Genomic DNA, 23,192 nt, shown 5'->3' with positions numbered 1-23,192 from the left:
TATCACTCCAAATTCTGTTCCCAAGGCGTATAAAACCATAATTGAAGGCTTGCTTTAAAATGGTGTACTGATGTGCCCTGCTCATTTAATACTTGCAGCTAGCCACTTCTTTTTTATTAAAACACCCGATTTCCTCCAATCCACAGCCCTGAAGTAGGTTAGCTATTGTACAGAAAGACCGACACACCCAGCCTGAAGCCCAGCAAAACCACCTGCTCTGCTCAGGCGCAGCGGCTCTGAACAGCAACACACACAGCTCCAGCCACGCAGTTCAGCTAGCACTGGAGAGCGCTGAACTGTAAGACTTGGTTCTTTAAATAATTATATTCAATAACGTATAACTCGGAGCTAACCACATATTTAAAACAAAGACTACAAGAGAAACCAGGTTAAAAAGAACCATCTTACAAAGAAGATGGACAATCTATTAGCCCTTGGCAAGCCAGACAATCATTGTACACAAAACAACAAGCTGTACAAAACTGAAAGGAGATGGCAGCGAGATCTGTGAGGCTTTCTGCCCTTTTATTCTCCTGGTCCAACATGTCTTCTGATCTCATTCCGAGAAATCTTCAAGGTCATGTCAGAACAGCCACGAATCCATCTCCGGTATGTGCAAAATTCAAACAAATTTAGGTACAGGGATAAAACTGCAAAGGTAAAAACAAAGCTAAAGGCCAAGATTATGGGTTAAAATATTTCTTCTGAGTCCAAGAAACTACAGTTTGGGTATCTTTGAAAACATATTCCAAACTTTTAAAACAAGCTACAGTCTTTTTTGACTGATAAAAAGGTTTATTTGTTGAGGAAAACTAACGGAGGATCCTTTCGGTGAACGCTTTCTTTCTCCTTTCCAGTATACTCCCATTTGTTGACAGACTTGTTCACACAATGACTTTCGGTATCTCCTCCACTTCTCACTCTTCCCCATAGTTACTAGCTTTTTTACAGCAAAAACCGTCTTGACTCTCATCCCGCCTTTGACAGAAATTTGACATGGAAGTGGTATCTGTTCAAAAGAAGTTTGAGCTCAGAGATAGGGGAGAGGTATTTAAAACATCTATAAATAGTACACTGAATGCGTTAGGGATCTACTTCCAGACTATGTTACAAACAAACTCTGGTGCCCAAGCCACCATCCTAAGTCACCTATATAAAAGCAGTGACAGGTAGACTCCAGCAAAAGGAGGCAGCTTCTTCCTGACTTCGGAAAGTCTGAATTACCCCTTCCAAGCAAGTTTCCCTGGTTAAGGAAGACCCAAGATCAGCTGCTTTGTCTACAACCCAAAATGCACAGAAATGATATTCGCAAAAAGCCCTTCGGATGGGAAGAGAACAAAGAAAAGGAAGACGTTTCTTAAATGACCAATGCCACACAACGTGGCTTTACACATCTGGATTGAAACATTTTGTTTTGTAGGTACAGCATCTTTTGCTGTGGAATTTCTATCTAGACATCACAATGCTGACTCCAGACAAGCAACGTGACAGAATCCAGTCCAATCCCTAGCCATGACTGTGGTTAGGTAGTCTTGGGTGGTTGGACGGAGGACGACCACGGACTCAGGGAAGTTCTTGGAAAGCGATCCATTTTCAAACCAGTGTTCATAGCTGATCTTGGGTCTGTTTTGGAGATGGAGCTGTTGTCACAACCACAGTGGAAACTGCTTTAGTAGAGCCAGACACTGTTCCCTGCTGGAGATGGGAGGCTGGTACAGTTTGAATTCGAACCTGTTTGAAATGGAAAGAAAAAAAGCTCAACTCGTGTCAAGAACAACCTGGTGACACATTACACTTGCATCGTCCTCTGAAGCGCTGGTAAATTGTTTCTGCTGCAAACAAAAATTCAGTTATACGAAAAAGACCAAGCACCAAAACACATCAAGAACAGAACCTGTCACGAGAAGATCACTCCATCTACTGTTCACATGGGATGGTGGCAAGAGATCTCAAGATTAGAGAGGAAGAAGTAAAAACTAGTTTGAATAAAAACCTACATGTCAGCTGCTTTTACAAGTTTTCAGAAGAAGGACCTGGATCCATTGGATACTTCACTTCGGCAGACTTGTTACTAGCAGCTCTCAATGCAGATTAATTCTTTGGAATTACAGACCAGTAAGTTTCCAGACAGAAAGATGGGTATGCAAAGAAGCAATGTGATTTCTTCAAGAAATGGTGACCCACAGAAGTCAAAGTACAAAGCACTACAAGAAGAGCCAAGTGTACAGAAACAATCCTTCAAGCAGTTGGGACCTTTTCCTGACAGGATTTTTGGGTTTACATTCATTATACTATCAGTGCTTCAAAAATATATAAAAACCATATCTGGATGGAGGGAAGGTGAAGGAGATGATGCACTGCATGTGCTTAATGCAGATCTACAGCCAAGCTGTGTACCTGTGCTTTTTATGGAACCCCATGTATCAAGAGTAAAGTCCTCAGGAGATGTTAAGTCATAAAAAAGGAAATAATATTATCATTCTAGGTGCCGTTACCTGCGTGGCCTGGCCTTGCTGCTGCAGCTGCTGTAGTTGCTGTGCAGTCAGAAAACTCACTGGCTTGTTCCCAGCGATCAGTTTTGTCCCTGCTGGCATCGTAGTTAGGATGATATTTCTACCTAATCCACTGATGCTAAGGAAAGAGAATTGTTGAAAGGTTAGTAAACAGCACAGCAGGCTAGGCCTTTCAGACTCACAAATTGTTCTTCAGTTGCTAGGAGATTAAAGTTACTTATCTAATTTACCAAAGATTTTAAGTAGCGGGGTTTTTTTTCCCCACACAACTGGCAAATACACAAGTGACAAGTTTATGTCAACATTTATCACTACGATAGGGAATTACTTTATCACACGAACTAAACCCTCTAATTCTGGACCGTGCACATCACTGGGTTAGTCTGATCAGACCTGAACACTGCTCAAGGAACGCAGAAAATAGCCAAGCACACAGTGTTCTGCCTTGAAATATTAACTACGGGAGACACTACCAGAATTCATGGAAGAATAAACAAAAAGACTTCAGTATCTGAATGCCAGAGGAATTTTCACTGAGGCAGTTAACACTTCCTTAGTTTCTTTAATAGAGAGATGGCCTCAGATTACACATATTTTTAGGTATGTCACCAGGTTAAGCCTTGCTCAAACACACAGAACTAATCTAATGCTGGTTTCGAGGCAACTAATGTTTTTTCTTCAGTGTATTTGCTAGAACCTACACCTCAGGGCACGTAAACAAAGATTATATTCTCATTGCCAGACACCATATTAATTCAGTTTCTTGCAGCTAATGGACCTATTAACGGACTGCAAGTCTATTACCTCTCTGCTTGCTAGGTCCCCAGGAACCTATTGAACACAGACCTTCCTCAGCCTATTTCTAAAGCAATGCTACCAGATGCAAAATACTCACTTGGCCCCAAGGTTGCCCTTGATGATGGGGGCAGTCACCACACTCTTGCCTTTCACTGGCTGGCTGATCACTGACAGAGGCACTGTTATTCGTGCTGGTAGTTTACCCTAGAGAAGTTGAAGAACACATGAGGAGCCGCGGGGAGTTCAGCAGAGAAACTGCTTGACACCATGCAATTACCACTCAGCTTGCTTTTTAGGAGTCCTGGGAGTAGAAACCAACAGCAGCTTTGCTGATGAAATCTGTGCTCCATTTCAGGCTCGTTAAAATTCACCTCCATCTCATTCACTTCACAGCTGCCTCAGCCCTGAAAACCCGCATCATCATCTTTGCACCACAGTATTTCTCTGGGAAGGCTCATTGCATCCATCCATGACTCTTACCCTGAGGAAGCTCTGGTAATGTCGATTAGCTTATTCAGCTTTCACGATACAGTTTATGGTGCCTTCAGCTTTGGACATTAAAATTGTATTAAACGGGGAATTTGGTAAAAAAGTTAATACAAATAACACGCACTTCTAGTTCTGACACCATGCCAAGGGAACTTATTTCAGAGGTGTGGGGCAAGACGCTGAGCTGCAAGAGGTAGGACTTTTAGATAAGCAAAGTTTATTTCATTCACTCGCAACAGGAGGTAAGGGAAGACATATCTGACTGCTTTCTGGTCATTCAGCATTTCGCTACAATTCCAACATCATGAAACTAGTTGCGGACCCACATTCTACAGTACTCAATTTGAGCCTCCGTGGATGTAAAGAGAAGTTTTCAGACCTAAACCATCAGTACATTTCAGCATTCCCCTTTCTCACCCACCTCCAGAAAAAGTTTAGCATTACTTACTGCCTGGGATGTAGATACTACTGTGGTGCTGACGGGGACCTGCCGCACAGCAGTGGCTCCTGTGCCTATAGTTATGGGAGTCCCAGCAGCTCCCGAGGCCACAGCAACTGCTTTCGACACTGTGGCACTCATGGTTGGTAAAGAGACAGCTGAGGTATGGACTGTGCCGGGCACGCTCACTGCTGAGGAAGAGGGCACTTGCTTAGCATGAGTAGCTACAGTAATAGTCTGCCCAGCTTTGGGCGGCATCACCCCCAGCCCCTGCACGATTCTTATAGTAGCAGCCGGCTTGGCCTCAGTGGATGCCACCGTAGTTATGGCTTTGCTCTTCTGATCCGCCACAGTCATGCCCAGAGCAGGCATCAGTCGGAAAGCGGAGCCTGTTGGCTCTGCAGTCTTTAAGTCAGGAGTCACTTTAACCACTGTGCTTCCAGCTGGGCTGGAAGAAGCAGAAGTGGCCGTGCTAGTCTTGGCTGGAGAATCAGCAGTCTGCACAGGATTGGATGTCACGTGCAAAGTTGCAGAGATGCCTTTCCCACTAGCGCTGCTTCCCGCAGCTGCTGTGAAGAGGTCCTGAGTCAGTTTGACAGTAGTGACTTGAGATTTGGCCAGCGTGGCCATCATGTCCGGGGTGATACGGAGCACAGTCTGTCCCTTCGCATCGGTGGTGATAGAGGACGGGGGCAGGCGCAACACATCCTTTCCTTGGATCCGAAAATTGGTCGCCGTGAGTGGGATGCCACTTCCAGGCTGGGTCTTCATGCCAAGTTGTCCTGTAATAGCCACCTGGAAGAGATCAGAGAAACGGCTGTATCAAACCAGGACGCAGTCCAAGGCACGGTCAAAGTAAAACTTCCCAACAGGATGTTTGCTCCCATCAACATTGAAGCGGCATGATGCTAGCACTCAGTACACTACTGAAAACAGTTTTGGTTGCGCATCAGATGGCATTCCCAAAACCATATAAGGTATGAAATACAAGATGAATGAAAATGAGATCAACATCTGAAGATGGTTAACCTTGGACTAAGACATCTTTTACCTGGATGTGAAAACAGGGCTCAAATACACCAAAACCAGCCACTGCCTAAATCTGTATGGTCAATAACTCATACAGCATTACAGCTCGCTACAGTTTTCATCACCTTTTCACATCTGCATATCACGTCTGTCACAACAAACAGGAAACGACTGGCTCGTGGAGCCCAGTTCCTTGTCTCCCCCTCTCTCTCACCTGCTTGATGATATTCTGGCCAGCTACATTCTGGATGACAGTGGTAGAGGAGGTGCTTGTAGCAGAACTGCCTGGAGAGCTGGTTACCGGCTTTACAGCAGGACTGGGCGCTGCAGACAGTCCTGTCACAGTGATGCCCGTCTGTCCCGTCACGGAGCTTCCTGGTCTTTGCACCTGCACCGGGCTGGTTTGAGCTTTTACCGGCAGAGTCATCACAGCCTACAGAAAGACACAGAGGCAGCCTATGAGCAGACTAACACAATACTAACAGACTAATAATTTACTCTTTTTGTCTCGTGCCTTACAGCTTGCAAGTTCTATGGACTTTTTACCGTAATGCACAATTTAATGGTGCCACATAAATAGGCAATACGGAGGAAAAAAGGAGCACGGAACAGTATTATTTATGCACAACTGCTTCTATGCTCCTGCCCTGCAGTTACTGCATGTTCCAAGTGAGCAAGTAATCCCTGTGCACCACACTGAAATCCTAGAAGAAGTCGGATTAGAAGTCAGAGCTACCCCACCGTTTCCACGCAGCCAAACTCACCTGAGGGAGCACTTTGGTTTGCGTGGCTGTAGCTGGAACGCGGATTTGAGGCACTGACGTAGGTTGCTGCTGCTGGGTTACCACCGGGGCTTGCTGAGACACGGCTGGGAGGCTGGACTGGGCAGTGACCACCCGGACCTGCGGCAGTCCTGAGGAGGTGGTATGACTTACCACCCGGGTGGGAGGCGGCTGCGGCCCCGGCTGCGTCTGTGAACTCTGAGCTGTGGAAAGCAACGTCCCAAGCTGGGGCATGGTAGGGGATGATACCAGAAGAACACTACGGAAAAGATAAAGCCAGTAGGTCAGCAAAGACGCAGATGACTGAGAAAGAACCAGTAACATTCACAAGCGATGTATGAGACAGAAGAAATACCTTTGGCTGGGTTTTGCTGGCTCTGATCCAGCACTAGATACACTCTTGCTAACCACAGACACTGGTGGGGGTGAAATAGGCGTTGCTGGTAATGCTGGTGCAGTTGGTGTCACGGGAGTCACGGGAGTTGGTGGCATGCTGGAGTCACTCAGGCTCAGCTGACTGGGCTCGGATGTGCTGCTGGGGAGTGCTTTCACAGAGCTCTCCTTGCTACTAGACTTCTGCAAAGAAACCATGTCAAGCATGAAGGTCTTCACAAAAACTGGGTTCGACTGCTGCACTCTAGAGAGCGGGCGGAGCACTTTAAGCTGAGTTCTGTACGGTTATGAATGATGCCCCGGTGCTAAATCCTGAAATCACAGATGACTGGCTGTCTGCCTTCCTCAGCTGCAGCCACAAGTGGGCTGGTGCATCTGGCTGCTCCTGTTCTCAGGGAAACGTGCATCTCAGCAGTGACAAACATTCACAACATGCAGATCTCCACCTTGGTTAATTTGCCAACAGCAACTACTTTAGAGATCGTTGATATCAATAACAACAGCAAGACATCCGAACCCTGACAGCTTCAGCACAGCAAGGGGGAGAGCAGCAGATATGTTCCACACACTGCTACAGATTAAGGTCAAAACTAGATCTGAAAGACCATCCCTAAGATAGGGAGCACAAACGAATTCCATTAATCTTTCTTCTGAGATTAATAAGGATAACAGTGGAAGCTGGGAGGTGTAAAAGTCCCCTCTCTCCCTCTTTATTTTGTGCACTGGTGCTAGACTAACACCGACATTCACAAACGTAATGAACTGGTAATGCAAATAGGTGGCAATTTTCATCAGCCACTATGGATGCAGAATTTATGGATTAAGTTAAGCCTGTATCTCCTTCCCAATCCCCAAAGCATCTGTGCAAACCTGTGTAAAGAGATTTACCATTTTAGCCGGGGGTTTTGGCTTCTGCTGAAGAGCTTTCTTGGCCTTTGCAGCAGCAGCTTGAGCCTGGTGGATCCGTTCTGCAAATACAAATTAATGGTTAGAGCTCCTGAACGCAAGCAAACTCATTTAAGAAAGAGGCCAATTCAGAACTGTACGTTCATCTTCAGACAAGAAATCAAACACACGTAGTCATGCAATAGAGCCAAGAAAAAGATCAAGTAGAGTTAGCCAAAAAGGCTGAAAATAAGACACATAAGAAGCTGTGAATGTACATACATCTGCAGTTCTTGTACACAGGATGCTATAGTTCAAACAAATACTTCAAACTCACACACTGCTCTTATGACTGGATTTAAGTGCTGATGGGCTAACATTAGCAAACTGACTAGAGAAAAAAGCTAGACTGACAAATTAATGTTCATATCCAGCTGGACTGAAGAAGCTCAAGAGATTTATAAACATTTTCAATTCTTAAGATATCACCAAGCCAGGCTTACCGAACTCTTCCTCGCTCCTGTCCCGGTGCAGGTAGATCCACAACTTGCGTCCAATATCATATTTCACACAGGGATCCTTCTCATAATGTAATCGATCCAAAGCACCACTAACAACAGTATTAACCTGAAAAGTTCACAATTCACAGAATTACAAGACGTCCCTGGTTGGGCTAGCCAAAAAGTCACGAATAGAAAAGTAATCCTATTTGGCATAAAACCTGAGTAAGCTGCTAGCAATCCATTCAAGTAAGAACTGACTGAGAGCAGATGTTGCAGCACAAGATGCTGTTTGCCACCTTGGATTAAATGGAGCTTCCACCAAAGCTGAGCACTCTGAAAACTGTTTCTGAATCTAAAATGTGAGCAGATATATGACACACTGTTAATTCTGTGGCTTTTCTAGCTGTTTTTTCACCATCCAGAGTTCGGTGCAGATTTGCAGCAGCTCACCAGAGTAGAACTCTCATTTGCCAGTCAAAGCAGCACAAAAAATTATTGGGCCTCAGCCACTGAATACTGCCCGGGTCCATTAGAAGAACCTGTTTGAAGTTAGACATGGCATCCAACTTACTTGAGCACTTGTGACATCGGGAGCTAGGAACTGGGAATCTTTAAGCAGCTCACAGATTTCAGCACGAGTTCCTTCTCCATTAGGAAGGCGAGCAGCAGCATCACGAACTGAAATACAGAATCGGAGCTTAAACTTCCAGCCATAACTAGGTAGCTGTGTTCAAGTACTTCAGCAGATACGTTTCTGTATGGGTCTCTTACCCCTGCTCTCATAGTGCCTACTTGCTCACTAAAATCTAGCCCCCGTGATCCCTCAAGAGATAGGAGCAGAGATTATAAAAGACCATTTTAAAGTACGTCAACTGTGCCGGCTTTGTGCTAGGAGTGATGAACTTGGGGAACAGCACTGAACCCCAGAATGACTTCGCAATGCCCCAACTTCACAACCGTGTACTGAAGCCACCACTCTCTGTTTTCCACTTATCTGAGCCTTAGCTTCAGCCAGCCCCATGGACTCTCCTCTCTATTTCCCATCTTCTCTCAGATCAACAGCAACATACGGATGCCTTCTTTTCTAGTTATTCCTCCTCCTTGCATTTCATCACCTCTATTCCATATAATTTATTTCTTCTTCGCTTATGTCATCCCAGTCTGCCCGCCTTTTCCCTTTATAATGTAGATCCCTAAAGTCATTGTTTGGGGGGGTTAGGGGAGCCCTTTTCTCTTTTAAAAAAACATTTTTGGCCGTCACCTTACCAAGGGACAAGATGGTGACATATGCTGGTCTGTCCGAGCGCAGGAGAGAATGCTCTCGGGCTTTGTTTAATGAGGTTTCCTTGTCAAACACCCCCTTCACAGGACCGACAACTGACTCAAAGCCATGCATACGGAAAGTGAAAGCCTTGTGGGGCTGGCTGTAACGGTAACGTTCCTGTATTTGGAAACAAAGAGGACTGAATTTAGCAGGAAACATACAGTGCAAAGTCATAAAGCTTGTGCTACATTTATATTATAACAGAAGTTATTATCATTCTCCAGAGAACGTTTCTTTTAAATTAAAGGCTCAAACACTGCTGTATAAACCTTTCTTGGATCAAGACAAGCACGAACTACTTCAAGCAGAATACAAAGCACCACCTAACCAAAGCGTGCAGGTGCAATCCAGCAGGTTCATTGTTAAGCAGCTGCACAGACTAGAGAGGTGCCAGAGGTACACTTTCTGCCCAGCAAACACCCCTTCCCCCAGCAACAAGAAGCCCTTTCTTCCTCCTCTAATCTGGCAAAAGAGAGATTTCCAAAATTTAACCTGGATATTCTACCACGCACACAGCACGCGTACCCAGGGAGAAGAACTGTCATCACGTGCTTACCCTATAATACACGCTTGCATCTACTACAGACAAGATAACTAAGCGTACGGGTGCGCTTATGGCCACTTGTCTTGTGCTGGTACTCATACATGCCCAAAAAATACAGAGACGAGTCATCCTCATGTGCTGGGGGATGGCAGAGGAGATAGGAAGGCTGGCACTACCAATTTCAATTAGTTTTGCCCAATACCCGTTGGAACTACAGGCTGAAGTAAGCAGCCAGGCTATATTGTTAGCAAGTTTTATGTAAGGCCAAGATACCTACTTCAAGGCAGAAGAAACATACTAATTCTTTACATTAACCAAGTTTGTGTAGAGTATAAGACTGCCATCCCGTACAAATTCTCTTGTTTTAGCGGCCAACAGTTTCAACACGTGTGTTTAAAATTAATTCTTACCTGCTCCTGAAACACACGCTTCTCCTCTCCAGTGCTTGGTCGGACTACATAGTCAGTTCTTCTGAAACAAAGGTCACCATCAGTTCTGAGCAACAACAAGCCCCCAAGAGTCCCAAAGAACATCCCAAAGGAGTATTCACCTCACCCTTTCTGCAAATTCTCCTGAACAAATTCTGAAAGCATTTGATAATATAAATAAGTCCTGCAGAGATCTTAAAATACGCACTATGCAATCCCTGAAGGTAAGCTAGGACTGTAAATAATCTAGTTATCAGGACCTAAGTTAGGTTACAGGTTTGGTCTGATAATATATGTGAACTTGGAGAAAAATCAGTTGACTTTGTGAAGTCTAGTTACTGCATTTATAAAAGACTATCAAGTTCCCTCCTGCCCCGTGATGCAAACTTTTTATTTTAACCAACCAGCCGTTCAGATCCAGAGGCACAAGGACCAAACTTCACAGCTTTAGCATGCACTACAAAAGCTTTCAAGCAGTATTATATACTTACACTCTGGGAACTGGTGTTGTGGCATCCGAGCTGTCTTCATTTTCCTACCGAAAAACAGAGAAATGTCAATGTTGGATATAACTCAGTCAGGTTTTCTGCTGCTAGAAGGTGATCTTTTCTGACTCACTTTGAAAAAAGTCTGGTCTTTGGTCTCCAACCAGAGCTGAAACAGTGCTGCCAATTCCTTCTCATGATCTTGGCAAGAACCTAGTCCAAGGAAAAATACGAAATAGAAGTCCTTTATTTGTTATGAAGCCGGCTGCTTGAACTTCCCAGTCATCTCCTACTCCCTTCCTCCCTCTATGCATCACCAGTCACAAGGCATCTTCCACACTTCACAGACGCTCCAATTTCAGTACTTGAACACAGCCAGGCTTAGGAAAGGGCTAAAACCTAGTTACTCTCCGGTGTCGGTACAAAGGACAGTGCTTCAGCTCCTGGCATAGCGGGCAAGATACTGTTTGAGAGACAGCCAGCTGATACTTGCAGATGGTTCCCACCCTCCAAAGCAATCCCAGTCACGGAGTCCATGAGCAGAAACACATGCCTACATAACCTCCACCAAAGACTGTGAAAGGGACCAGAGGAATAGCTTCCTGACTCCAAATCTCTGCCAGTTTAAGCCTGCAAATACGATCGCTAGAATCACTATAGTTCAGAATGGAAAATTCTGCCTAGTAGCTAAATGAATGAACATAAACACAAGACGTCTGTAATGCAGTCAGTATGAGCCTGGGCACATTGCTCATCAATTTGCTCTTTGGTTCCCACTTTTAAAAATGAGAAAAGTATCTGTTTGCTCCACAGAGAAGCTTAATTCATTTGTAATTGTAATAATTAATAATTATGCTGAATAAGTGGAAGGTATGCTCTGCAGAAGGGAAAATATGGAGGTGTCCAGACAGATTTGATATGTGACATAAACATGGTTAGGTCAGCAACATAAAGATATACAGCCCACTGCCTTTGCTCACTTATTCTCTGTCTGCTGCTGATACTAATGTCTTGTGAAAACCTCGAATCCAAAACCCATCTTTGCTCGGATAAAAAGAAAAGAAAAGGCCTAACCAATGAATTAACAGCTCTGTTTGTCCTTCCCTCTGGGCTGCAGCAAGCTGAAAAGTAAAGCCCTGCAGAAAACAACAAACCTTGACTATAGTAAAAGTCATAGAAGAGCAGAAGATACTCACCAAGCAATTTCCACTGCTGCGTTTTTTCCTTGAATTCAACAAAAGGTGAGAAGCTGGAAGGAACATCTACAATGAAAAATGTGCATGTCAGAGACATCATACAATCGTCCGACCCCCAAAATCCTACTGTTGTAATGCCAGCTGTTGAGTTAGACTCGTAATGACAGATAAAGCATTGCAAGTGATTATGGAAGTGCATCTCTAAATTGATACTCGCCCAAAAGGAAGGTAAGCATCTCAGAGTAACAGCGCACGCACAAGAAAAGAACAGAACAGGATAACGAGTCTTTCATCTATAGCCTGTCAGGTGAGATCCTGTTCGTGCTGTGAGGCACCAGGAACTGGTACGATACGGTGACTATTCCTGGGCTCACGGGAAGCGAACTCAGGATTTACAGTATTCACCAGCTTTACGGAGAACATTAAGTATCCATGATGCGAAGGCCGCTACAATCTACGCTGTCTCTCCCTTTAAAACTTCCCACTAAGCAAATGAGAACCACAGAATAATTTAGTTTGAAAGGAACGTCTGAAGCTTAGCTGGTCCAAGCCCCAAGTCAAAGCTGGGCCAACTTCATATTTCCAGTGGATTGCTCAGGGTATCGTCTAGTTTATTTTTTATCATCTCCGGACAATCACAACATCTTCACGACAGGAAGAGACTAATTTCTTCCTGCTTCAAACATCCTGCCTGAAGCGCATGATCTGAACAGGAGAAACTGTCTGTCTAGAGGCAATTTCACACACGTTTTCACATACGTGGGAATCAAGCTGGGTCTTATCTACTATCCACATGGAAAACAAGTCTACCACAAATCAAGAAACATAAGCCGTAAAGCCTATCACAGAAACACTGTCAACAATATAATGATTTATTGTAGTGATGAATTAAAAGTTTATTTGAGCTATAATATAAACTAGAACTGAGGTACAAGCATCACTAGTATTTTTAACAGCCATTCTTACCTCTGCTGTCACCTGTCAGGTACTGCAAGGCAGGCAAAACCAGTTCAGACCAGTTAGAGGCAAAGGAGAACCAATTATTTAGTGCGCTGGCAGGAGAAGATTGCCAATCTAGAACTTTATCTTCAAGCTTAAAAGGAAAAAGAAGTATTCTATTAAAGATCTCACACTTTAAACTATGACTGTTTCAATGGAAAACAAAAGAGCTAAACATATCCAGGGGACAAAAAGATTTTTATCTATGTAGAAAAATCACCTGACTTTTTCAAGTAACCATAACATGGTATTTCAGACAAGACACCAAAAAGAGGAAAAACCTTCCCCGCCATCTCTGCCCTTAATATATAGAATATGCCTAACCATGACCTAAAGAAGAGGTACGGAAACACTTACAGACTTAACTGACTAAATTTAGGAAGCATGTTAAAACCAGAATGTGGCACGCACTCCCAAAGGGTTTAATTTCTGTAATACGTAATCTACATCTTAATAGAATTTACAGCAGGACAACTCTGGAGAAAAATCACTATTACATAGCTATAAACCCCTCCATCCTCTAATTTTGCTTTCTGCAAAGATTCCTAGATAAGTGGGTGGTTCCTTACCACAGAAAGAGTGGCAGGTCCTTCCAGAAACAGTATCTCCAAAAGAAGGAAAAAGAAGCTGGAAGATATTTCATTTATTCCAAGGCATGGCTTCATCTCTTCAAGAGGTCTTCAAATGAAAGAGAACACAAGCAGAATAAGTTCCCCGAGTAAGTATTCACCTTCATAGACAAAGATGAACACCACACATTTCACACATCCCAAGCTGCAAAAAACCAAAGGCAATGACCTTTGCATGTGCCTTCCATTCTTAGCTAGCAGCAGAATTTTGCAACAGCAGGTCACAGCTAAGATGCTTTACCCCGTCAAGGGTGGAAGAGCCAGACCCAGCAAAGACAGAGCTAACTACACAGCTCTACAAAAGTCCCGCAGAAATCTGAGCTGCAACATTTGTTGCTCTCTCCATCCGTGCAAAGCGTTCAGGGCCCTTTGAAGCACTTACTCCTCTTTGACAGATGACAGAGGGATGGGGGAAGGATCCTGAGACATTGGTGGGATTCCATCTGCATTACTAAGAGAGTCAGCCAAATCTTCCACCTCGGATTTAATAATCTTCAGCTTTTTTTTCTTCTTATCTTCCTTTTCCTTCACCTTTTTCTTAAGGGTTGCAAGGTCAAATAATGCTTTAGATAGGATAAAAGGGAAGAAGAATAATGAGAAAAACTTCCTACCATATTTCATTGAGAATCATAAACTAACTATATATTTAAACGTATATTCAGAAATGTGGGTAGCGAGCACTCATTCGCCACCAGTTCGCTCCATCCTCCCAGTCATTTCCATGAATCTTTATTTTTCCCCTCAACACACTCTGTTTTAAGAGAAAACCTCTAGTTTTTAAACCAACGTATATGAAATTAGAAAGGCAAAGGTGACTGCTTAGAGCAGAGATACAAATTAACTTTCATCGATTAGTTGGAAGCACCTTCAGTGGAAACTGGAGTCGTCTGTCAGCAACCGAGATGGAACGACTCGCAAGCCCAGAGTGGTTAGCCAGCTATGTGAAGAGCGAAAGGGTACAACAATCTATCGAGACCACCTTCATCCTTAGCTTTTCACACACACACAGGATACCCTATATTCATGCAGCGCACAAGTACCGTGTCCAAGCCACTGACCTGCTAAGGAACCTTTCCTGCCAGCATTTACTCGAGTCATAATGTCCTCAAGAGTCAGGTCTGTCGTCACTAGATCAGGGTGGTCCTACACAGGACAATGGGAGAGAAATTAAAATTGGGAAAGGACAAAGCGTTAAGATAGCAACAAGGGTACAGAAGATAACCCAAGTACTGAAATGCCCCAAACTTATCCGGGATCAGCTTATAAAGTTATTTACTGCAATAAAAGTCAGGAACGCTTCTAACGCCAATATCCCAAATTTTGTCTCTCCAAAACACATCACTAAAATTACAAAATCCTTCCACACAGATAAGCAGAAACAGGAGTTGCATATATACGCTGACAATTAAATACAGCTTACGATAAAGGGCTGAAGGGTGGCTGCACACAAAAAAAGCAGCAATCATGCCATCACCCAGAAGGACCCTGAACTTTACGGCTAACAGGCAAAAGACTTATAGATAAAATGTAGTCCCACCCCCCAGACTCCTTGACATCTTACAGGTTGACGTTTTCTTTTCTCATGGTGCTTCTTCAACATCATCTTCAAATCACTTTCCCCAAGTTCTATCTTGTCTGCAACGAAAAAACATTCAGAGATCATTTGCACCGTTTTCCATTATTGTTACTTTACAGACTTCTTAGAATGCCATTTTCTATCCATTCCCACTTTCAACAATCTCCAAATTTCAACAACTAAATTTTCCTTATTTGAATTTCATTCTTTTCATCAACCAGTTTATTTCAATACTTTCTTCCTTGGGTCATCAGATTGCATTGCTGATGCAAGTATGGAAGTGAAAAGAAGTGAGAACCAGCTGTGCTGCACGAAGGGTTTGGACTTGATCACAGTAACCTTAGGAGGGAACCCTCGGCACATACACCAAAATATTTCAAACTGGACTATGCTCATGCTTCACCTGTTAAAGGCAAAATATAACACGAGAAATGAGTAGTATTACACAAACTGTAGACCCTTGTGTTAAAATACTAGCCTTCCAAGGAGAACAAGATTAAATAAACTGTGAGAAGAGCCAACTGTTTTGGAGACAGCAAAAATGAAGCACTACAAGATTTCCCATCAAACAACAGATTTTCAGACTGATTTCTTGCAGAGCCTCAAAGTAATTCTCACCTCTAAACCCGTACCAACCCCTAGTTTGGTTCTCACCTGCTGTTTTCATGTCCAAGGTTGACAATGTGGGGATCACTCTCAGGGGAACTGGTGGACTCGGACAACGTGCTGGAGAACTTGGAGGCCAGGAGCTTAGATCTAAAATAAATAAATAAATAAATTTATGTCTGCAAGACCTAGCACCAATCTACATAATTCTATTGCCCCCTGTTCATTAGATCACAGACAATAAAACTGGAGTCCAGTTTCCATTCTTCTGTCAAAAACACTGTCCCCACACGGAAAATTTGTCTTTCTCCATTCACACCTCAAGTCCTTAGTTCAGTCCAGGGCATTACCTTCTTCATCAGAAGACAAGGTAGTATCTCCACACTCCTCTTTCACTTCCCTCAGAATCTTCAAGTAGCGCCGATGTGTCCGTCTGTCTCGTTCTTCTGTGTCATACGTCGGTGAGAAGTGCTTTCTCCTTAGGGTCATATCAGGGCCTCCTTTCCTAGCTAAATCCAGCAAGTACTGGAAGAGGACATACGTGCGATGTTAGCTATCTCAGCTACAGCTCTGAACAGATAAGCTCAACTCACATACTTTCAGCAAGTTTAATGTTCGGAGCTGGTGCGGTAAGCACCTCAGTTCTTTATAAAGGAACCCTTACCAAGTATCGGTATCTGCCATATATGCGATTTTAAAACCAGCAGTTTAGACCACCATTTAAAGCGGGGGGAAAGCAAGAAGGGATCTAGTAAGAAATTTCTGCACCTTCATCTCCATATACAATACTTCACTGTCATTTTGTGTGGACTATTGAGAAAACCTAACCGTTGATTTGAGATCGATTTGTGCAGTTTCCATGCCAAATACGTTAACACAAACATGGAAAACTGTCTCTTTTGAAGAAAACATTTTACCCCTTACGACTACAGAGGCAATAACTTCTTATACACTTCTGTATTCTTTTCCCCATATCACTGTCATGCGTTTTATAAAGACAGACGTTCATCCATACATCCCGTATGTTTCAACGTCTAAGCTTAACGAAACTATAAGCGAGCAAGTATTTGCAACGAACGCATTTCAGTTGGCAGCAATTAGCTGACAACAGTATCCACAGAGGAAGACTTCATTGGGGATTTACAGGCATCAGAATAATTTTTTGAATCTATCCTATACCCGTTTTGTACCTATTCTATACCAGCCCCCAATGAAGCTGGGAAATTCGCACAACTACATATTTAGCAACCTTACTTGTTTCACAATGATGGAAATGGTAGGAAATGAAGGCAGAAGGACTTGTTAACAGGGCAGTAAGGTGTAAAGGGGCAAATGCAGGAAGCGAGGGACAAGGTGGGCATGGAAAAAAGACACTATGCACAAGTGAGATCTACGAGAGTTTCAAAACTTGAAATTTGCAAACATAACAACTTTTCTAGTGCTCTCATATTATAGGGACCACTGGAAAACCAGAAAAGCAGCATTCATTAAAGGAAAGACCTCTGAGAACTGCAAATGCACAAACACCAAGAGACTCTGTTATAAAGACAACCTATTCGTTACAGAACGCAAGAAAGCGATGACTGCGCCCCGAAGACACTCACATTGCGGGAAGCGAGGATCTGCTTGAGCAGTCGGTAGAAGTACTGCTGCTGAGAGCTCAGGTAGCGTTTGTACTGGGACTTAAAACAGAGCTGCCGGTATTTCACAACTTCGGGATTAAAGTGTCCATCTGTAAGAAAGAGGTAGAAACCACTTCAGTTTTCATCAACCGCTAGTTGAGAAGCCAGAAAATACACAAAGGTTTATTACGCTCACTGACCCCGGAAGAGCTTCTGGGCAATGTGCAGTGGATTTCCAAAACGGAAGTTTTCACCACTGAACAACGCAGAGATGAGTTTGTTCTGATGCTCTCGGTTGTTTTCAGGGAAGTGAGGCAGGAATTTTTTTAGGTGGTCTTGCTGCGCATCTGTCAGCACCTCCTGCCACGTAGACAAGCTGACAACTTCAAAGAAGATCTCAGGCTAAAGAAAGCAAAAAATGATAGTGAAGGAAACACATCCACGTCCTTGACAATTTTCTAGCCCTGAAGGCTTTCTGGGGTGAAATAACACAAGTCAGGAGACAGCGTCTCACCAAATGCAGAAAACCCAAATACAGAAAACAATAGAGCATAGAGGGTAAAGGTGAGGAAATTAACGATGCTATTAGCAATAAGAAAATAAATTCAAAACTTGCAGCAAACAAAAGCTTCTCAAAGGCATGTTTAAAATCAGAGAGATTGTTATCTAGAAAAAGAACATAACGGAACAGTTTTAAAAGGCGTTTTCCTGAGATTAATCAAAGCCCTTTTTGACACCTTTTCCAGGACAGTCAGAAACATTTCCCCTCTTTTCAGTTTGCTCTGTAAGGCCCGCACAGGGAGTTAAACATACTGTTTATCAAAGCTCTGAAAAAGTAAAGCGTCTCAGCACTACTCACGTCCTCCAGAAGGTCCTCAGGCAGGCTGACTCTGGTGGTACCTAGCATGCAGTCCTCCATGATGCGTGTGCCATTTCCTTCCCCGCAGGGTCCCAGCTCCAGGGGGTCCGTGAGCATGTGGTCCAGAGAATCCATTCTTCACCCTCTCCCGCTCCTGAACAACAGCAGCAAAACCCTCAACAACTGAAAATCCCAAACCCAGATACGTCCCCAGCTGAGGAATGACTGAGAAGCCACGTTTGATGAAGAGGTTGTTTAAAAGGGATCGGGCCGTGAGATATGTAAGATATTACAGCGTTAATTTACCGTTCAATCGCAGCAGAGAAGAACGCTTTTCTGGACAGCATGTACCATGCCCCAGCACAGGCAGACTGGAAAGCCCAGGTGACCCATTTCACCTCACTTCCCAGCGGCAGGAGGTGGTGTCAATAGAGCTAAATACCGTGAAAAACTACATCTAAATCCGAAAAGTGGTTTTAACGTGCAAAACCAAACCGCGGGTCTAAGGTAGGATTACCTCTCAGGTTGAAATTTGCAGTTATAACTGGGCCAAGAGGCCTGTTCCCCTCAAGCATTATGTGGAACTGCTGTGCAGCTCTGGGCTGGGAGGAAAACGCATGAACCACGCGGAATAAATTAACAGGGGAAAAAAAAAAAATCAAAATAGGGTCGGACAGTAAGAAACCACAGAAAAACAAACTCATTTCATACCCGCTAGCCTGGCTCTGGGCGTGACACCGACAGCGCTTCCCCGCTCCCCCGTTCGCGGAGGTGAAGGCAGCCCGAGCCCCCCCCGGCCAGGCCGCCCCGGAGCGCTGGAGGTCCGCCGCCGGCTGCGAGGGCGGGGAGCCCCCCGGAGGTAGGCGGCGCCGCCGGCCGCTGCGCGCTGAGGCGCCGGGCGGCCCCGGGGCCCAGGGCCGCTCCCCACAGCCCCGGCGGCGACCGCTGAGGCCGGGGGGGGGGCGGGAAGCCCCCGCACGCTGCCCGCAGCGGAAGGCGGAAGGCGGCGGCCCCTCGCTGCGCCTGCGCGGTCGCGTTCTCTCCGCCGCGCCTGCGCAGTGCGCATCTCTCCTCAGGGAGGCGGCGGGCCTTCCCCGCCCTGAGGCGACGGCGCCAGGCAGGCGGGAGGCGGCGGCGGTGGGGGCTTTCTCCTTGTCGCGACAAGACACGTTTATAACCCCGTGTCCCCCGTGAAGAGATGAGTCAGCACCAGTATTTTTTTTTTTTAAAAAGAGAAAAAGATTTATTAATTTCGGGGTATTTTTTACACCTGCCAGGTTGCACGAGACTATGAACACGATAACAGTCACTGAATGTACAACAAACATACACAATTAAATAAGAGAAGGGGCAGAGCAAAACAGCCCGAGCAGTCCAAGAGGTGCAAATTCAGGGTGCTTTTTTTTTTCTCTCTCTCTCTCTCCAGGAAAATACAGATTTGGACCCAAAACGCCTCCAAGGAACAGGCCTAGGCTGCGGAAGAGCCTGCAGCGATGCCTGTCTGAGAGGCAACTGAGAGGACTCCAGAGTTAAGCTCCTGTGGGACACGATGTGAGAGAGATCTTTGGGTTGCTCTGGTTTCAAAATAATAATAAATCCTATACCTTCTGCACTGCAGAAATTGGAAAAAAAAAATCCATGCAAACTGTTGTCTTTCTAGAAGCAGGCCCCGCCACCTGTGCAATCAGTGTAGTTCCTTACTTGGGAAGGAAAATTCATGGTACTTCAATTTCCAGGGTCGCTTCTCTCACAACAGGGCATTCGTTAAACTTGGGACACCGTGAATCGCTTAATGCAGGTACTGAGTACACTGCTGTTGCTGTGGGACAGAGTAGAAACTTTGATAAGGATGATCTGAGTTCAAAGAGGCTGTTTTACAATTGTTTTCTGGAACATGTAGTTTTCAGCTTTAAATAACTGATACAAGTGTCATTCTGTGATCCTTTCCATCGAAGGTGAATAGAGCAAAATATTTTTTAAACGCCACATCTGCGATACCATTAAGGGGAAGAAGTTTGATCTTCATCTGTTAAGACTACAGGCCTTTCAAGACTTCAAAATTGCTCCTTGTAGGGCAGTATCCACCTGGAATATTCCATTTCCAAGTCTCCTATTTTCCTCTACTTATACCCTTTTCTGCCTTGTTATTAAATAATCTAGCAGCCTGAAGAAAGCCAAGACAAAAATCTCTCTTCTCTTCTCCCACACCAACAACATCGCAACACCCAACATCGTAATTCAGAAGCCCTCAGCAACATGACTTCAAGTGAGTCAGGGGGCACTGTAGTCGGTTGGCCACGCTGCTGAAGTGGATGGGCTCCCAAATCTGCCGAATTTAAAGACGCTCATCGCTGCACGTGACTAAATGGGAGCTCTGGTCTTCATTAACTTCACCAATCTCGTTAATGCCCCAGTACAGTGGGACAGCACGAGAAGCAAAATCCCAGGCACAAATTAATCCACTTTTTTTGGCAAGTCACTTCAAAGCTACCTCAAAACAGTTTGAGCTGGCCAGCGTTTTCAATCTGATTTATTTTACCCCACACGGTCACTATTTCCACACCATATTAACAGATACATTAATTACCAAAGCAATACCTGCTACAAGGCTTTGCCCGCAAGTCACCAGACTTCCTCTTGGCCAGTCTGAGTGTGAAGTTCTCTCACGTCTAAGAGCTTTAACTGCATAAGGCCCGATACCACAACCTGTAAACATCTGTAGCGCTTACTCGCACGGGTAATCCTTCTCTAAATCTGTGGGAGTACTTACAGAAAAGAGTCCCGCGTTCACACTCGGTGCAGCACAAGAGAAAAGGAATAATAAAAAAAAACCACAAACAACCTCTCTCAGTTCTTCAGTCTCAAGGGCTGTTAAGACAAAACATCCTTCTTTGCTTCTGTTTTATAAATAAATGTATTCTGCTACGCACAGACATTCTGGGGTGAGTTTTCAAGCAGAGTGAAAGGAGGTTTAGACATACACAGTATATCCCATCTGGAGGCAATGGAGTTGTGGTCATATTTTTGCGAAGACCAGAATGCATTAAATAACCAACCAACCAGACTTGTGAAGGAGAATTATGTAAGAAAAAAAAAATACACTGCCTGAAAAGATAAACCTCCTCATTCCCTTTCTCCTGGTCCCTAAACGTAACATGAGTTCTGTACATAGCGCAGGGCTACCAAAGCAGGCAGCCCTCACAGATGGCTTCCTGTGTCCCATAAATAGTGGTCCACTAGCATGTTTCTTGTACGTTTCCTGAGTCCAGGGCTGGTCATTTTACGGAACCGTCCAAAGGAATTACAGTGCATTGTTAACAAGGTATTTGGAAAAGCAGGGTAGCCAACTCTCCATCCAGTCTTCAAGGGGAAAAAGTACCTCCACTTCGAGGTGGCAACAGAGAGAACTACCCTGCCTCTTTGGAGGCGTGCTCCTGCACCCTCATTTTCTCCTGGCGCAACTACCTTTAGGTCACAACAGAAGCTGCTGCGCAGGCTAAGCTGAGCCTTTTTTGTTTACAGGCAAAAAGGCCATTTTCCCTGCAAATACTGGAAGGGAAAAAGAGAGAACAGCGGCTCCGTACGTACTACCCTTACACGCTACTACGATTTCGATCAGTTTGTTCCAAACATGGGTTTAAGACTGCACTTTTTGTTCTTTCTGGAACTGCTTGGTAAAATAGGGCAGGGCAGACAGCACGTAAACAGTTCGAGGGTTGGCAAAATAATAATTTAATGGACTGCTTCGGCACATCTTCACAGCTTCATTGTTATATCCATCCCCGCACACGTACGCAAGGAGCCACCGCTTTGCTGCTGCTGCTCTTTTTCTCCAGGCAGCCTGCTCGCGTTGAGCTGGGATATTCCCTTTCACCTTGGCTGCTGAAACAAAGACACTGGAAGCAGTTCTGCCACAGTCTGGCAATTTACATGATGTCCTCCTGTTTAACGGCTCCTATTAAAAATATACATACAACATAACCTGCCAGTTAGCCTTCAGTTAGGCAAGCTTTTTCCCCATACAATTGAAACAAAAAAGTTGTTTACCGGAGACACTTCCAAAAAGGAAAAATAAGGGTCAGCAGACATGCCAAAAATAAAAGTCCAGAGCAAGCAGAGGTTTCACTTCTCTTGTCCTTTTTGTTAAAAGCTGCATAAAATAGCATCCCAGAAGGATTTTGAGGGTACTCCTTCATGGCCACTGGGGACTTAAACCCTCTTAAAGCACTAACGAGCTCCAAGATTTTAGTTGAAATTAAGGGAGCATATACTTTAAAACATATTGAGCTCCAGGATACCTACATATCTGGGCTTTCGGGGGAGGTGACAAGTACAAGCAAGTGACACCGCGAGGCTTCTTCATTCGTGTTCTGCTGAGAAAGTCCTTGGTTTAGTGATGTGCACTTCGCTGCCGCCGTTCCCGTTGGTGGTTGTAGTGATTATGTACTGGGTGGTTTGCTGCTGGCTGCTCGTTTGCGATTCCAAGGTATCCGTGTGGGCTGGTGGCTGGGAAACGCCGACCTGTACCTCGCTGGAGAGCGAAGAGTTTTGTTTGACATCCAGATCAGGCTGACCTTCAGATATCACATAGTGAGTCTGCATGGGGAATATAAAAAAAGCAATAATTGTTGCATCTTCCCTAACTTTTCTGTTCTATTAGTCTGTAACTTTCCTGTCGCTGTGCTGGAAGACATTTTGGTAGGAACAAGGAACTTTGAGATGAAGTTGTGTTTTATTTAAATGTACTTGAGAGTGACATAACCCTTGTCCTTTGTTTTGAAGTACATCGGATTACTTGGCATTTGGTTAACTTACAAATGGTTACACTAATTACACAATTAACCCATCACTACAAATTAAAATAGCAATTTTAATACAACTGTTCTGAAAGATTTTTTTCCTATTTTGCACGTGTTCTAGCAGAAGTTGCATTTCCAGTGTCCAATATCAACGCAGTACAACAGCCTGCCTCCTTACGCTGGCCTGCTTACTAGGTAAGGTAGCAGTAACTCTTCGATAGCTTTCTGTTAGCCATAGGATTACAAATTGAGAAATGTTGCCAGAAGCTGTTCTGAAATTTGGTTTAATGGCTA

At 44.3% G+C, this 23,192-nt stretch overlaps 2 protein-coding genes across 16 annotated transcripts in view; both read right to left on the bottom strand.

Moving 5' to 3' along the window:
* Positions 1-389: 389 nt before the first annotated feature.
* NFRKB (nuclear factor related to kappaB binding protein) lies at positions 390-19,116 on the bottom strand. 3 transcript variants are annotated; one of them, XM_072884388.1, is made up of 26 exons: positions 18,811-19,116; positions 18,100-18,253; positions 17,441-17,642; positions 17,223-17,350; positions 15,969-16,143; positions 15,667-15,768; positions 14,998-15,071; positions 14,495-14,579; positions 13,819-13,999; positions 13,377-13,485; positions 12,775-12,901; positions 11,809-11,874; positions 10,746-10,825; positions 10,619-10,662; positions 10,110-10,170; positions 9,098-9,272; positions 8,403-8,509; positions 7,832-7,955; positions 7,332-7,411; positions 6,406-6,626; positions 6,033-6,309; positions 5,483-5,701; positions 4,249-5,034; positions 3,409-3,515; positions 2,496-2,631; positions 390-1,731 (listed from the first exon to the last, which is right to left on the bottom strand). In XM_072884388.1, exons 2-26 carry the CDS (start codon positions 18,232-18,234, stop codon positions 1,606-1,608), a joined length of 3,927 nt encoding a protein of 1,308 aa, XP_072740489.1. In that variant the 5' UTR covers positions 18,235-18,253; positions 18,811-19,116; the 3' UTR covers positions 390-1,605. The 3 variants fall into 3 exon arrangements, with proteins under 3 accessions (XP_072740489.1, XP_072740491.1, XP_072740490.1); XM_072884390.1 differs by having other exon boundaries at positions 10,110-10,167; XM_072884389.1 differs by lacking the exon at positions 18,811-19,116 and adding an exon at positions 18,406-18,516.
* Positions 19,117-19,355: 239 nt separating this feature from the next.
* Positions 19,356-23,192, bottom strand: part of PRDM10 (PR/SET domain 10) — a 47,001-nt gene continuing 43,164 nt past the window's right edge. For 12 of the 13 annotated variants that reach the window (XM_072884425.1, XM_072884435.1, XM_072884433.1 and 9 more), the window contains one exon: positions 19,356-22,695. In XM_072884425.1, coding sequence (XP_072740526.1) covers positions 22,459-22,695 — 237 coding nt within the window. In that variant the 3' untranslated portion in view covers positions 19,356-22,458. The remainder of the gene's footprint in view (positions 22,696-23,192) is intronic. The other variant, XR_012045882.1, reaches the window with a different exon arrangement.

This window comes from Ciconia boyciana, chromosome 20, assembly GCF_034638445.1.
Source record: "Ciconia boyciana chromosome 20, ASM3463844v1, whole genome shotgun sequence".
Classification (NCBI taxonomy): Eukaryota; Metazoa; Chordata; class Aves; order Ciconiiformes; family Ciconiidae; genus Ciconia; species Ciconia boyciana.
Note: the sequence above shows the minus strand (reverse complement) of the source record. Positions and strands in the feature narration are given on the sequence as shown.